The sequence below is a fragment of the Bos taurus genome, chromosome 8, assembly GCF_002263795.3.
Source record: "Bos taurus isolate L1 Dominette 01449 registration number 42190680 breed Hereford chromosome 8, ARS-UCD2.0, whole genome shotgun sequence".
Taxonomy (NCBI): domain Eukaryota; kingdom Metazoa; phylum Chordata; class Mammalia; order Artiodactyla; family Bovidae; genus Bos; species Bos taurus.
Genome location: NC_037335.1, coordinates 108,689,916 through 108,705,903, shown reverse-complemented (window position 1 = coordinate 108,705,903; position 15,988 = coordinate 108,689,916). Strand labels below are relative to the sequence as shown.

The following is a 15,988-nucleotide window of genomic DNA, read 5'->3' as shown; positions in this document are numbered from 1 at the left end:
CAGCCTTGGTTTCCTCTTGTGTAAATAGAAATAACACTGCTATTCACGCATACTTTGAAGGTTATAGAAAATGATGCATTGACAGTGCTTGTTTCGGTGTTTGGCCCCTAACAAATCATGGCCCTTGTTGTTCTTGTGATCATTATTGTTATTGTTTGGGGGCTCCCCTGGCGACTCAGCAGTAAAGAACCCACCTGCTGACGCAGGAGACGTAGGAGGTGTGGGTTCCATGCCGGGGTTGGAAAGATCCAACCAGGAGGGCAAGGCCACCCACTTCAGCATTCTTGCTGGGAGAGTTACACAGACAGAGGAGCCTGGTGGGCTGTGGTCCATGGGGTCACAGAGAGTCAGACAGGACTGAGTGACTGAGCACAGCACAGAGTGTTACTGTTTAGTGAGACTCACACCCTGGGGACTCAGGACTACAGCCCCTTCCTCCCACTCACTAGATGAATGGCAGATGCAGAGAAATTCACTTTCTTGTCTGGCTCTCCATTTTTCCATATAAATATAAGGAAGTGCAGAGAATTGTATTCACTATAATTTTTCCTAAGGAGAACACCATATTCATTTAGAAGAACTGCTTTGATGAGCTGTTTGAGGTGTCAGGTGAGCTCCTGAGGGCATACTCAAACAACAAAAGATGATCCTTAAACTGTCACTTACAGGACAAGTGGATGCATTTAGAGACGAGGAAGGAGAGGGAGTGAGAAGGAGGAGGCGCAGTCGGCGGGAGGGCTGACGTCTAAGACGTTTCTTTGGGATCCTCACTTTTGGGGCGACGTCTGTTCAACTCATAAAATACTTGATGTGAGAACCTTTTACAGACAGTGATGAAGTGAAAACACTGGGGTCTGGAATGACACAATCAATGCAGGGATGGTCATTCTCCTTGGTTCCTCTGAAGCTTCTGTTTTAGACCAAAGGGAACACCTTGCAGGCTGGGTGTCTGTGTGATATATAACTAAGCTTGTACATGTGTATGGGAGTGCATGCCCGCTTGCACAGATGCCTGCTAATACTTTTGTGAAAGTTAATCTATACATGGACATACATATATATGCATTGCACACATGCATATGCCTTGAACCCGTGAATATGGTTGCAGTGTATACATATATAAGTGAGCTTTCACATGTATGTGAGTGTATGCATATTGCAGGAATGTCTGTTGAATGTGTGAAAGCCTATGGTTTTGTGCTTGTGTAAATGTGTGTGTGTGTGTATACTCATTACCCACCCTGTATTTTGGGAGAGCTCCCCTTGGCTAAGAGGAAGACTGTGAACTAAGTTGCTGGGGAAAGGCTGAGGAAAGGCTTTTCAGAAGGAAAGGCTGAGGGATACCCCAGAGACCTGAAGTCCAGACATGCCCTTCCCTTTTCTGGAAACAGTGTCCCCTAGTGACTCAGAAGGTAAGATGATGGATTTTTCCCCTCATCGCCCATCCTCTGCATGTCCCACTTTGTTCCCCCCCGAAAGAAGTGCTGCAGAGAGTGAGACAAAACCCCCAGAGGACAGAAAGACTGAGGAAAGGGCTATGAGGGGTGAAGAGGCAATTTGCAGGAATGCCCAAATGGGAAAGCAACTCTAAACAGAATGTTCTCTTAATAAACAAGAAATTAAGTCTTAATAATGCAGCAAGAAGCCCATTAACCCCTCTTGATCTAAGGTTTGCTTCTTCCAGTTCTCAGTCCTGAGGGACCTGGGCTATTTCGCCTTCTCTTTCACAGGCCCCTTAGAGAGCCTGAGCTGACACGTGTAATATTTATTTCCTCTGCCTCCTGGCTCTAACTTCTAGCTTATATTCACTTATTTAATCATTTACCTCTCCACTCATCTATCTGTTCATCTATCCATTTAATCATCTGTCTCCCCATCCATCCATTCATCTACCCATCAAATGGTAACTGAACTTTGGCTCTTCATTTGACCTGGGAGAAGCACTGGGAACATTACAAAAGAAAAATCAGATAGAGTCCTTCTTGCCTCAGGCCACCACTCACCCTCTGGAACTCAACATCTAATTGTTGAGTATTGCTACTGCTAAGTCGCTTCAGTCGTGTCCGACTCTGTGCGACCCCATAGACGGCAGCCCACCAGGCTCCCCTGTCCCTGGGATTCTCTAGGCAAGAATACTGGAGTGGGTTGCCATTTCCTTCTCCAATTGTTGAGTATAAAGTCATCTTTAAGCCAAGTCTGTTCAGGTTGCTGCAGATCCAAAGGATGGACGGTCATGCTCTCCTGTATAACTGGCAAAGGCTTCATGGGAAGGAGCAGATATGAGTTTCTTATCCTGAACTCAGCTTAAATCTAGGCATGTGGAACCCAGAGATTAATTTTAATGATCCTGAATCTTCTCACAGGAAGATTTCAGTCTAGTAGTTAAGGCAGATGTGTCATTCAACAAACACTGTAGAGCCGGACCACTTTCGTATTTATCCCTTCATCCGCACATAAAATGCTGAGCATTTGTTAAGCACATAATATATGCCCAGATAGTGCTAGGCAATGACAACGAAGTGATGAAAGGCTCTTACATCCTCGTTGACTTCACAGAGCTTCTTCTTTAGTAAAAGAGACAGGCTGTTCAAGAAGCAATCACCAGGAAGTGTAGCAGAAACACAAGGAGGCCATGCATGGAAGCATGTGGTTAGTGTCCTTACTTCAGCCTAAGTAAACAGTTGGTGACTCATGGAAGGCTTCCTAGAGGTGGTGTTGAGTTTGGTGCCACCTGAGCAATGAGTAGAAGTCGGCCAGGAGAAAAGCAGAGCCCCAACCATGAGAGGAAAAAGGACACATTTGTGTAGGACCGAGCATAGCTGGAATGACAGCAGATGCAGTGGGGAGAGATCAGAGCATCAGTGGCTTGGGTCCCACAGTACCGACAGGGATGCAGGTGCCCCCTCCAGGCTACATCCCACCCCACGCAGCAGTACCTTCACTCTTCATCTGGCGTGTGTGTTGAAGTGATTCCTGTGTGTGTCTGTCCACTAGACCAGTGTCGTCCAATCGAAATATGACATGAGCTGCTAGTGTGAGTCACATATGCCATTCACAACTTTCCAACCACGTTTCTAAAAGTGAAAAGAAAAAGGGGAGAGTCAATTTAACCATATATTTTATCTCACATAATATATCCAGAATATTATTTCAACATGTAATGAAAACCTATTATTGATATTTTTATTTCTTTTTTTCCTGTTAATCTCTTTTTATTTTGTAGTTGAAGTATATTTGATTTACAATATTGTGTTACATTTAGATGTACAGCAGAGTCATTCAGTTTTGTATATATTTCTTCAGATTCTTCTCCATTATGAGTTATTACAAGACACTGAATCTTGTTCCCTTCATTGTGTAGTAAATCCTTGTTGCTTATCTTTTATGTATAGTAATTTGCACCTGGTAATTGCACACTCCTAATTTATCCATCCTACCCTCTTCCCTTTGGTAACCATGAGTTTGTTTTCTGTGTCTGTGAATCTGCTTTGTAAATAAGGTCATTTGTATCATTTTTTAGAACCTGCATGTAAGTGACATCGTGTGATATCTGTCTCTCTCTGTCTTACTTCGCTCAGTATAATCACCTCTAGGTCTCTCCATGTCGCTGTAGGTGGCCCTGTTTCGTTCTTCTTTATGGTTGAGTAATATTCCATGGCGCATAGGTAACACATCTTCATAAGTCAAGCATCTGTTGATGAGTGTTGAGTTGTTTCCACGCCTTGGCTCTTGTGGATAGTGCTGCTATGAACACGGGGTACATGGATCTTTCCAAATTAGAGATTTCTCTGGATATGTGCCCAGGAGTGGGATTGCTGGATCATATTTTTTAGTTTTTTAAGGAGCCTCCACATCATTTTCCATAATGGCTGCACCAGTTTACATTCCCACCAACAGTGGAGGAAGCTTCCATTTTCTCCACACCCTTAGCCTTTGTTATTAATGCGATATTTTAGTTTGCTTTTTTTTTTTTTTTGACATTGTCCAGTTTTTGGGATTCCACTGTGTAGTTTATAGGCACAGTGCATCTCAGCTTGGAACGACCGGATTTCAGAAGCTCAGCAGCCGCATTTGGCCAGTGGCTCCTACAGTGGGCAGCACGCAGGTTCACTGGGGGACTCCAAGGATGGGCGCGCTTATTCACTCGTCACCGTTGCCTGGCGGTGCTCAGAGCACATGGAATACGGTGCATATATGCGAGCTACAGGATGGACGCCCTGGAGAGCGATAAAGCCAGGTGGTGACAGCTGTCTTGCATGGGAGGGTGTGGCCGGGGAAGCCGCACCAGGAAGGCGGTAACGGAGCAGGTTCTGAAGCGCGTACAGGAGACACGAGGCCACGGACACAGGGCGGTAAGAGGACACACTGCCATAGGGCGCAGAAAACTGGACAGGATTTCAGGAGCCAGACGTGTAGAGGGAGGAAATCATGGCATTCCAAGCAGAAAATAAATAAACAAATAAAAATGGAGTCTGAGGAAAGACCGGGAGGAAAATTGGCAAGAATAAAGCATGGAGGCAGAAGGAATGGTTTGGCTGAAAGACAGACTGTAGGCTCCACAGGGAGCGCCCTGAACCACAAGGAAACCCCGTTCTAAAAGCAGTCAGGGCGGGGCCGAGGCGGAGGGATTAACCTTTGTGTCAGGGCCGTGTCTGCCTCCTAGGATAACCACTGTGCTTCCCAGAGTAATTGTTGTGTGTGTGTGTGTGCGTGCACGCACGCGTGTGTGTGTGTTTAACCTTCCCTTTAACTCAAAAAATCATCAGCATTCTAAAGAAATTTCAGTTATCTTAGATATCAGTCTTTTGTCCTCAGAAAGTCATCGGTAACGTTTGTTCTCTGACGACCCTATTGTATTGGGTTGACAAAAAGGAAGGATAAGTCTTATATGACTGATAATTTGTGGTACCGAACAATGGCAGAAGTTATTCTGTGCCAGGCAGAGCTCAGGTACTTTATGTCATTAACAGATTTAGTCCTATGACAACCTAGGAGGTAAACAGCTACTGTTTCCAATATTACACACGAAAACCCCGCCATGCAGCAGGATTTGCAACTGACTCCTGTAGCTCGTTCAAGTCCAGGCAGTCTAGTTCTAGAATCAAAGGTTCTGCTACTATTCCAAGTGATTTTTGGTTGCTACAACAAACAGATACTAATGTAAGGACTTTGTATATACTAATTAATTTATTCTTCTTAATTACTCCATGGAACAGGTGCTCTTCTTCTTCTAATCTTGTTCGTGAATAAACTGAGAAACAGAGAGGTTGACGAATGTCCCCAAGTTCACAGTTAGTTGAGAGTGGAACCAGAGGTGCAAGAATCAGATCTGTTTAGGTGGAGCTTCCCTTCTGAAGTTCTGATGAATCATCCTGTTATCCAAAATAAAATCCGCCATAAATTCATACTCTTTGTAACATATGCATGTATTTCTAAGGAAAAATTCATGGAGTAAATTAGGTGAGGTTTTCTCTCTCTCTCTCTGTCTTCTATGCTATGCCCAACTTTCTTGTCATCTCCCCTCTCCTGCAAAATGTAGCTTAAGAAATATTTATTGAATAAATGAAAAAAGTGGATGGATTAACTGTTTAATATTAATATATCCCAAGCACCAGACTTTGAACAAAGGATGATGTTACACGCATGCCCAGTCCCTCAGTTGTGTCTGTCTCTTTGCGAACCCTCTGTCTGTGGAATTCTCCAGGCAAGAATACTGGAGTGGGTAGCCATTTCCTCCTTTGGGGGATCTTTCAGACCCAGGGATTGACCCCAGTCTCCTAAAGCAGTGACTAATATAGACAGTGGGCTTCCCCAGTGGCTTAGTGATAAAAAGTCCATCTGCAATGTAGAAGACCGAGGTTCGATTCCTGAGTCGGGAAGATCCCCTGGAGAAGGAAATGGCAACCCACTTCAGTATCCTTGCCTGGGAAATCCCATGGACAGAGGAGCCTGGCAGGCTGCAGTCTGTGAGGTTGCAAAAGAGTCAGACACGACTTGGCAATTAAACAATAACAACAATAATATAGACAGTATCTGCTTTCACAGGACTGACAGTTTAGTTCTTCCTCTCTCCGCAGACACATAGTTATTCCTATTTGTTTATCTGTATCTGTGTCTAAACTGTGTCTTATCTCTCTCTCCTCCATCTCTCACTCTCTCTGTCCGTCTATCTGGGAAGGGGTAGCGGAAGGAGAAAGAGAGGAAGGAAAGGAGGAAACAAGGAGGGAAGAGGAGAGGGGAGAAATGAGAGGAGGAATAAGAGGAACTGGATGGTAAGAAGGAACCAGAGGAGGCGGAGAAAGGAGCAGGAAGGGATCAGCTAAGTTTGTTTTCACGATTCTCCTCCTGTTGAAGCTTTGTGCTCACCGCCACCTCTGGACTGTCTTGCTTGTACTGTGCTCTTAATTTTCAGAGGCAGTAGGAAATCTGGGCAAAATTAGAGGTTCAAAGCTGTTCTCTGCTTTGAAGCCCTGAAGCATCTCTACCCCTCACGGAGTTCAACAGCCTGCCTGACTTCTCTACTTTTCCCTGCAGGGGAGGAGGCCTTGACCATGTACATGGACAAAAGTCGCCTGGACAGAAAGTCAGGGAATGCCACACAAAGTGTTGAAGCTCTACACCAGCTTGCATCATCCTACTTTGTTGACCGCGATGGCACCATGAGGAGGCTCCATGAGATCCAGATATCAACTGGAGCAATCAAGGTACAGCTTGAGGGTGGCAGGTTCTTAAGACAGCAGCACTGCGCTAAAGTGGTCTGAGTCGATGGGCAGATGAAATTCCTAGCTTCCTCATTTCCTATGGAGCTAGCAGTGCCCCTGTCCAGCCACTCTGACTGAGGTTGTCCAATGCCCTATAATACCCTGAGCATTGTCATTAAGACCACACATACTGATTTCCTGGGGCAGCCCTGGCTGTGGTCATGAGGCATAATTATCCATAGTACTCTCTTTCAGTCTTCAAGTTCTGTGTCAATGATTTCCAGGTGCCCTTTATAGGTGAAGAAACTGAGGCTACACTGGGTAATTCATTTTCACAAGGTCATAGAGTTCACAGAAGTCAGATTATGCCTAAGCCAGTAATTGGTCAACTCCTGTGTTTTTCATCTCCCTCCCCCCATTTTATAGATATGAACACTGAGGTCCAAAAGTTGAAGACTTTTGCTCAGGGTTACACACCTAGCCAGTTCAGTAACAGGGATTAGAACTCTACTCTCTAGACCAGGGTCAGGAATATTTTTTGTCAAGAGCCAATAATAAATATTTCAAGATTTGCAGGTCATATGACCCCTGTTCCTACAACTCATCTATGCTTCTGTAGAACAAAATCAGCCATAGACAATGTATAAAAAAAAGATCATAGTTGTATTCCAGTAAAAGTTTATTTATAAAAACAGCCAGCCTGTCACATGCTGACCCATGCTCATCACCCAGCGCTGTAGACCCTTCCAAGGTGATGGAACAGCTCTGAATGTGTGCTGGCCAAGACAGGAGCCACTAGACATATGGGGTTATGGAGCTCATGACATGTGGCTACTTACAAACTATATTTGTAAGGATTTTTTTTTTATTTAGTTAAATTTAAATAGCTGTATTGGAAAGAGCAGCTGTAAAGTTTCAGCTCACTGCCTTAGAGCATAGGTACTTAAATACTTCACTTTCAATATAAGAAATTCAAGGATTACCTTTATAAAGAGAATGAAGGAGGGCATTTTTGATAAAAAGGATTAGCTCTTTGGAGGGTTTCCGTGAAGATTTTTTTGCATCTCAAGTTCTCTTAAACCAGATTATACCTGCATTTTTTACCTCTCATTCTCCAGTCTGGTTTCTTCTGAATAAAATGCAGACTTAGTGTTAGGTGGTGGTTGTTTTTAGTCTTCTATCAAGACATTAAAAGGTACCTCTCAGGATAGTGTGCGTGTGAATGGTGGGCGGGTGGCAGGGGAGTGTTGGTAGGAGTCAGGCAGATGAGTCAGAAATTGACCAAGGGAAGAGAAGAAACGTGGGTGGGAGAGCCTTGCTGAGGAGGGAGAGAAATAAATCAGATCGACAAACAAAGAGCCAGCTTATCCGAGAAGAATCGCCTATATCGGGGGGATTATGTTGTTAGAGAACTCGGCACAGAGAGCTGGGGCTTTATGAAGCCATCCGAGTCAGAGGAGCAAAGCAAAGGCCTGGTTTTCATTATCACCAAATGGCTCCCTCCCCCCCGGGATGGGATTCAGAATTGAGATATTGAAGCTCTGTCAGGAGATAATCCTCTCTTGTGCATCCTGGAAGTGCAGTCTGCCTCTTTAGGAGGAGTTTCTCAGAGAAATTAGACAGAGGCCGCTCAAGAAACCATTCTTGCAACAGCTCCACCCTCGACATTCAATCTGGGACTCAGGTTTTTCTAGCCATTTCTTGAGGCTACTTCAAGACCCTGCTGGTTAGAATGGGCCTCCCTGCCAGCTTTGTCTAAGATGAGCAGCCGACCCAGGTGGGGAAGTTTTGCCTTCTTGAGTCGTTTTCCTCTTCCTGAGTATCTCTATAGCAAGATGAATTGGTAGTTTTGAAAGTCTTTCAACAATAACCATGCTATTATTCTATACACACAAAAGGATAAATTACTTTTTAAAAGCAAAGCCTAATAACCTTCTATTTATGTACTGTTTCCTAAGTGCTCAACACTTCAAAAACATGATCCCTTTACTGTTAGAGTTGATATTGTAGAGATAGGGAAATTGAGGCTTATAAAAGGGAGTTACTGACCCAAAGCTCTACTGCTGGACAGAGGCGGAGCTGGCATTGCTAGAATCCTCCTTCTCTATAGCAGTCAGCGCTGTGTCTTAGCAGTAGGATGCAAACCCCAAAACAAGCCCACCAACGATTGTGTGAAATAATGGCAAATAAAGACCGAAGAGATGAAGAAGCCACTTTACATACGAAACCATCATATTTCAAGGTTATCTTTTAGAATAGCTGTTCGCCCTAATGTCCACCACCTCGGTTTTCCTCAGACAGTGTTTTAGAAACACACCGCCAGAGGACAGGGGCATTCATTCTCAGTGGAGCTGATTGTGCTCTTTGCTAATTTTTCTGTGAAAATGGGAATGAGTTTATTGTTCTTGCCTAATGACAATGCATACGTACTCATCGATAATGCACACTGCAATTTATAAGGCTCTTGGTAATGAGATGTCTATTATCAAACATACGCCACGTGTCAGGCACTTCCGCCCATCAGGTTTAGTCTCACAACCTTCGTGGGAAGGATTTATTAGCTTCAGCTTTCAGGAGCCTAAAGAAGTGCCCGCCTGTGGTCACACAGCAAATCAATGGCCCAGCCAGGATTTAACACTGACCCTCCGATTTCCAGAGCCCATGGTTTCAAAATACCCTGTAGTGTTTCCACTTGTTATTAGTTCATATAATACAGTGGCTGGGTGGCTTGAGAACCAAGGATAGAACCTGGGCATTCTGGCTCCCGTCTGTGCTACATTGCCCTGCTAGCCTGTCTGCTTGGTGCCAGTCAGCGCTGGTCCTCAGCACAGGCAAGGGGCTCGGGGAGTGGTCACAGGCGCAGTCACAGACTCTCCCTGCTGCTGCTTCGCTGCTGGGGGCCGACTCTGCAGGATCCGTCTCAGCCAAGGGCATCTGTCTCACACCTGTCGCCCTCACTGTCCACTCAGGTCACAGAGACACGCACTGGGCCCCTGGGCTGTAACAGCTACGACAATCTGGACTCTGTGAGTTCCGTCCTTCTGCAGAGCACCGAGAGCAAACTGCACCTTCAAGGTAGGATGTCAGTGAAAGTGATGGGAGCTGAGAGGGGAGGAGGGAGCAGCCTGCCGGAGGAGGGATGGGAGAGTACCAGGAGGCCAGAAGGGAGGGAGAAGGAAGAAGAAGATGAAAGGCAGAGAGAGACCAATGAAAGCTAAAAATGTGGAAATCAAGACAGTTGTGATATGATGTCTTTTTAAAAATTTTAACATATATGGGACATTAAATTCATGGTTATTAATTAGTTTTCAGAGATAAAGTATGGAAATGTGAGCTTTATCTGATTATTTTGATGAAAATGTCTAAACAGTGTTATTTATAGATGTTCCAGATCTAATATATATTAAAGTTTCATATCATAGCATCTGAATTTCCCACATTATTGTGTTTGATTCTCAATGTATTTTGGCAGATGTTATTTGAATTCAAAGAACTATAGGGCACTTTATAGAATTTGGGGGTTCCGTGGAATCTTCTTTCTCCTTTGTTAATCATTTGTGGTCTTTAGCACACTCATGCATATATATGTGTTTGTGTAGGCGAGTGTACTTTTAGCAGAGTTTGCAGATGAGAACATTCAGTGCTGGCTAGAACAGAGAAAAACAAACACTCTTAGGCATTGCTAGTGAAATTGCAATAATTCTAAGGATTAGTTTGTTGAAGTATATATTTGTATTTGTTCATTATCTATTGTATGTAAGGTCTGTATATACTCAAGACCTTGAAGGAAACATGTTTTAAAACAGTCATTTTATCCTGATTAATTCATCATGAAGAGAAGGGGAGATTGTAGGGGGGGGAAATGATAAGACTCTTAAGTATAGATAGTGCTGTTTTAAAACAGCAAAAAAAATAATAATAGCAAAGAAAAAAAACAGTGTAAAGATCTCAGCTTTTTACCTGAGGAGACTAAATGAATTATGTAGCATCCATATCACATAATATTAGGCAGGTGCTAAAATGTTGTTTGTAAAGAATTTTCAAGATATGTGAAAATGATTTGGTATGATGTTAATTTAAAATGGATGATTTTGATTGAAGGAATGGTATGAACTTAATGTAAAAAGATAAGGAAAAATAAAATTGCAAGGAATTATGCCGAGATGTTAAGAGGTTACTTCTGTATGATTAGGTTAGAGGTGATTTATTTTAGGCTTCCAATTCCTTTTCTAACTTTTCTACAATGATCATGTATTAACTTTATAGTCAGAAAAAAAAAAATGGCATATACTTTGAGCGAGCTAAGAATGTGACCTTCTAGAAAGGTATATGATAAAGGTGATTCTGAATGTCAGTGGGAGGAAAGTTGGGTTGAGATTGGCAGATCGAGCTAAGCAGAGCCTAATATGACTTTTATATTCCGGTTCCTTGGCAACTCTTTGATTCATGCTCCTGTTATGGAAGATGGTTGGAAAGCTGTACGGGGTGAGCTTGGCAGTGTCACTTGGGAGCAGTGAATGAAAATCCATCAGGGAAATTCAGGTCAAGAGAACGGTCTAGTGTTAAAACAAAAGCCGAGAAAACAAAACCTCAAATACATGAAGAATAATCCTATCCCTCTTTATTAGAGAAAAGAGTAGACAGATGGGTTTGGTCATGCCTGATAAGAAATGAGTAAGAAAGACCAACCAACCTCGGGGGTGCCAAGATTTCCAGCGTTAGTTCCCAAATGCCTACAGTGAACTTGTGGAGTGAGAGCAGGGTTTGAATCCGGGAAGGGCGGCTCCGATCTGCGTCTGATCACCCTGCTGTGCACGAAGGAGGCAGAGAGGCCTGTGAGTTATATCTGGAGTAAATTTAGATGGGATGAGCAAGATGTTGCCAGGCAGTTATTAAGATCTTAGGGACATTTAGAAACTGATTTACCTTGAAGCTAAGGAAGTTTAAGATCCAGGGCTCTCTGGCCTTCTAAGTCCCTAACATTTTGCATTCTAAATATTCACATTCACATGTGATTTTGAATTCCTGTCCTCAGTAGGCACCTGTAGTATAAGCCTCAGTCGTCCAAAGTGCTCAGTCACTAAGCACTTAAATGAAGTGAGCATTAATTTGACAGTAGTAGGAACCATGAAAGGGTTTTAAAAAACAAAATAGCAGGAAGAGATTAATGTTTGGAAAGATTGATCTGGCTACTGTGTGGTCAATTAATTAAAAAGAGTAGATTAGAGTTTGGTGACCAGTTAGTTAAGGACTGCTGCAGTATTCAAGATGAAATGCCACAAATTTAGGAGGTAGCAGTTGAGATGGAGTGAAATAGACCAATTTGGAGTTACTTAGGAGGCATCATGACCAGGATTTAGTGAAAAGAACATGAAAGATTTAGATATTTGAGTGACTGGAGTGAAAGGATAAGATAGAGCTGATGGACAGGAAAATACATATGATTCAAGGTAGTGTGTCATATAATAGAGATAGCAAAAGTAATGCACATTATTATGGAGATTCAGGAAAACAAAAGGGTAATTCGTTCTATCTGCCTAGGTAGAGGAGTCATAGAAAGGAGAAAAATACTCACCTGGTGGAGAGTAGAACAGAGAGAAGCTTCTTACTGTAACACAGAAGAGTATCTCTTGATTTAGAGGTAGGCTGATATTTATACTTGGACTGCAAGAACATCCGACCAGTCCGTCCTAAAGGAGACCAGTCCTGGGTGTTCATTGGAAAGACTGATGCTAAAGCTGAAACTCCAGTACTTAGGCCACCTCATGCGAAGAGTTGACTCATTGGAAAAGACTCTGATGCTGGGAGGGATTGGGGGCAGGAAGAGAAGGGGACGACAGAGGATGAGATGGCTGGATGGCATCACCGACTTGATGCACATGAGTTTGGGTGAACTCCGGGAGTTGGTGATGGACAGGGAGGCCTGGCGTGCTGCGATTCATGGGGCCACAAAGAGTCGGACACGACTGAGTGACTGAACTGAACTGAACTGATATTTATTCAGTAGCATACAGAAAGCAGCAAGTGAAAGAAAAAGGTTGATAAACTGGACTACATTAAAATTAATTTCTGTTCATTAGAAGATGCCATTCATAGAAGGAAAATTCAAGTTACAGAGTAGAAGGCAATATCGATGATAAATGTATCTGACCCAGAACTGATGTGTAAAATGTGTACACCCCAGGATTGAACCTGGGCCTCCTGCCTTACAGGTGGATTATTTTACCAACTGAGCTACCAAGGAAGCACACAAAATATGTAAACAACCTCTGAAACCAGTAACTAACAGGCAGACAATACAGAAAGACAAGAAGAGGGATGCAAAGACATGAACAGGCACTTCACAAACAAGAATATCAAAATGGCAAACAGATATTTGAAAAAGTGAATAACTTTACTTGTCCTCAGAAAATGTAGAATAAAACTGTTCAGTGTCATAACACAGCAGTCAGTCTGGCTCAGTTGGAAAAAACTGACAATATCTAGGACTGATGATGTGGAATGGTGGGTGTGTACACGCATTGCTTCCAGAAGAATAAATTTTCCAAATTACTTTGGAAAGCTCTTCTTGGCAGCTTCCACTAAGAACTCAATATGCCTTGACCCCATGACCCAACAGTTACAACTCCTAGGAATATGCCCAAAAGAATTATTACATATGTTCACCAAAAATCATGAATGTTCACTAGCTTTGTTCAAAGGAGTCTCCTAAATGGAAATAGCCCCCAAACCCCCATCAACAAGAAAATGGATAATTTGTCATACACTCACATGACGAGCTACAGTACAGAAATGAGAAAGAGTAAACCATGATTCATGTTTTATGTTTAGCTGCTCTGGGTCTTCATCGCAGCGTCCGGGCTTTCTCAGGTGGTGGAACGCGGGCTCAGTCGTTGCAGTGCATGGGCTTAGTTGCCCCGCGACATCGGAGACCTTAGCTCCCCAACCAGGGTTTGAACCCACGCGTTGAAAGACAGATTCTTAAGCACTGCACTGCTGGAGGGGTCCCTAAACTGCCGTTCTATGCGGCAGTATGGAAGAATCTCATGCACGTAACACTGAATAAAGGTGAGACTTCCCTGGTGGTCCAGTGGTTAAGAATCAGCAGGCGACGCAGATTCAATCCCTGGTCGGGGAACTAAAATCCTACGTCTTGCAGACCAACTAAGCCCTAGTTCCACAACTAGAGAGAAGCCCACGCTGCACAACGAAAGATCCCATGTGCCACAAGCAAGACCTGAATAAGTAAATATTAAAAAAAACAACAACACAGAATTAAAGAAGCCAGATAGGAAAGAGGAGATGCTCTTATGATTCTGCTCTTCCCACTGGTCAGAAACAGTCAGACACATACACTGTTTCGGGATTCCTTTGCAGAGGAGGAACAGGGGAGTGACTGGAGAGAGATGAGAGAGGTTTCTGGAGGTCTTGGTAAGGTTTTGATCACGATGGCCACACATGGATGTGTTTACTTCGTGAAAATCGATACAGCTGTACACACATGACTTATATGTATACATTTCTGTGTATAAAATATGCAGCTATTAAGCTTTTTAATAATGTGCTCTATTTTGACATCCTCTGCAAAAAGAAAACATGAATAAAATGGAGACATAAAAGAGCAGGAGGTGGTCCAGCCCGGCCTAAAGGGAAGCTGCATGGTCTTGCGAGTTGAAGAACCAGAAATAACAGACGTTGCTTATTAAGCATGTCCTTGTGTGCCAGGAGCTGTGTTAGTTTATTTTTACTATACTTATATTTGTGTGTTTCTTTTTATTTAACTTGTATTTGTTGTATATAATGGGATTTATTACATTTTTAATGCTCATAGCATTTATAAGGGAGGCATAGGTAAATAACATTCCCAATTTGTAGGTAAGGAAACTGGGACTGAAGAGAGGTTTCTTAATAAGCGACTGAGCCAGAATTTTAACCCCAACAGCCTGACTTTAGAGTTTCTCCCTCTTAAAATGGGTGGCTCAGCATTCCTCTGGTCCCCTCCTGATGCCTCTGCATGAGGGTTGGGGGCAGATTCTGCAGGTTTATTAGGGTAGATGGAGGATGATACGAATGGCACTCGAATGACCTTCACTTTGTGGTGTTTCATAAAAGGTTCACAGAACAAGGCAAAGGCGGAGAGAAATAGAAAAATTAAAAAAAAATAAAAAAGGAAGTTTGGAGATGGAGACTCGAAATGAAAAAGAAAGTATCATGGAAATGAAAAGAGGCTATTAGTAGTCAAAGCAGCAACCACCGAGCTACTTGTAATAATGCTAATGGCATAATGATAACTTCTCATTTTTATCCTTCTCTCTCCAAGAAGCCCATTGAGTGTTTTACCGACATTGTCGTGTAATTGAATTGAGTATCCATCTGGTGAGATGGATGTACAGAGAACAGACCTCTGCCTCCATAGCTCACTGACGTGGAAAGGGATGCAGAAAAAATAGTTTGCTGAAATCTAAGGATAATTCAGAAATGTATTCATTCACACATTCACTTACTCATTTAGTAATATTTATTGAGTGTCAGCTATACATCAGACATTGTTTTAAGAACAGGATACAGAGCCCTGAATAAGCTAACTCTCAGTCATTTTGGAGTTTACATTGAGTGTGTGGGTGTTGGGGGAGCAGACACTAAACAAGTAAACAGAGAAATATATTTTCTTTACAGTCAGAGGGATAGTGAGGGAATAGGTCATCTAGAAATTTGTAGACCGTGGAACAGGCTTTAGATTTTACTCTGAATGAAATGAGAAGCCAGTGCAAATATGGGCAGTGGGATAACTGGACCTGACTTCCATTTTATGTGAATTACTATGACTGTTCTGTAGAAGAGACTTGTAGAGGGCAAGATCACATACAAGGAACCCAGCTGGAAGGCCATCATATTTATTAAGCTGAGAGAAAAATGACAGCCTGGGCCACCGATGGTGACTGTGAGGGTTGTAAGAAGTGACTGAATTGTGGACATACTTTTAATTCGAGTGGTGCTGACATTCTTCGGCAGTGGACTGAAGAAACACTTATGAGAGAGAAAGAGACAGAGGATGTTCCCGGAGTTTTGCCCGAGCAGCTGCAGTGATCGGATTCCCTTACTGCTATGAGGAATACTGTCGAAGGCCGTGAGGAATTGGGTCTGAACCTAGGTTTGAGAAGTCTGATATGTCTATGTTGAGTGGACACATGGAAAGTCAGGGGAGAGGACAGTGATGTAAATTAGCATACGGATGATAGCTAATGATGTGAGATTGGATAAGATCACCTTGAGAGAGAGTATAGATA

The 15,988-nt window shown here is 43.0% G+C and overlaps 1 protein-coding gene across 1 annotated transcript in view; it reads left to right on the top strand.

The window, feature by feature from the left end:
• Positions 1–15,988, top strand: part of BRINP1 (BMP/retinoic acid inducible neural specific 1) — a 197,265-nt gene that overhangs the window by 128,442 nt on the left and 52,835 nt on the right. The window contains 2 exon segments of the mRNA NM_001015669.1: positions 6,535–6,704; positions 9,671–9,776. Coding sequence (NP_001015669.1) covers positions 6,535–6,704; positions 9,671–9,776 — 276 coding nt within the window.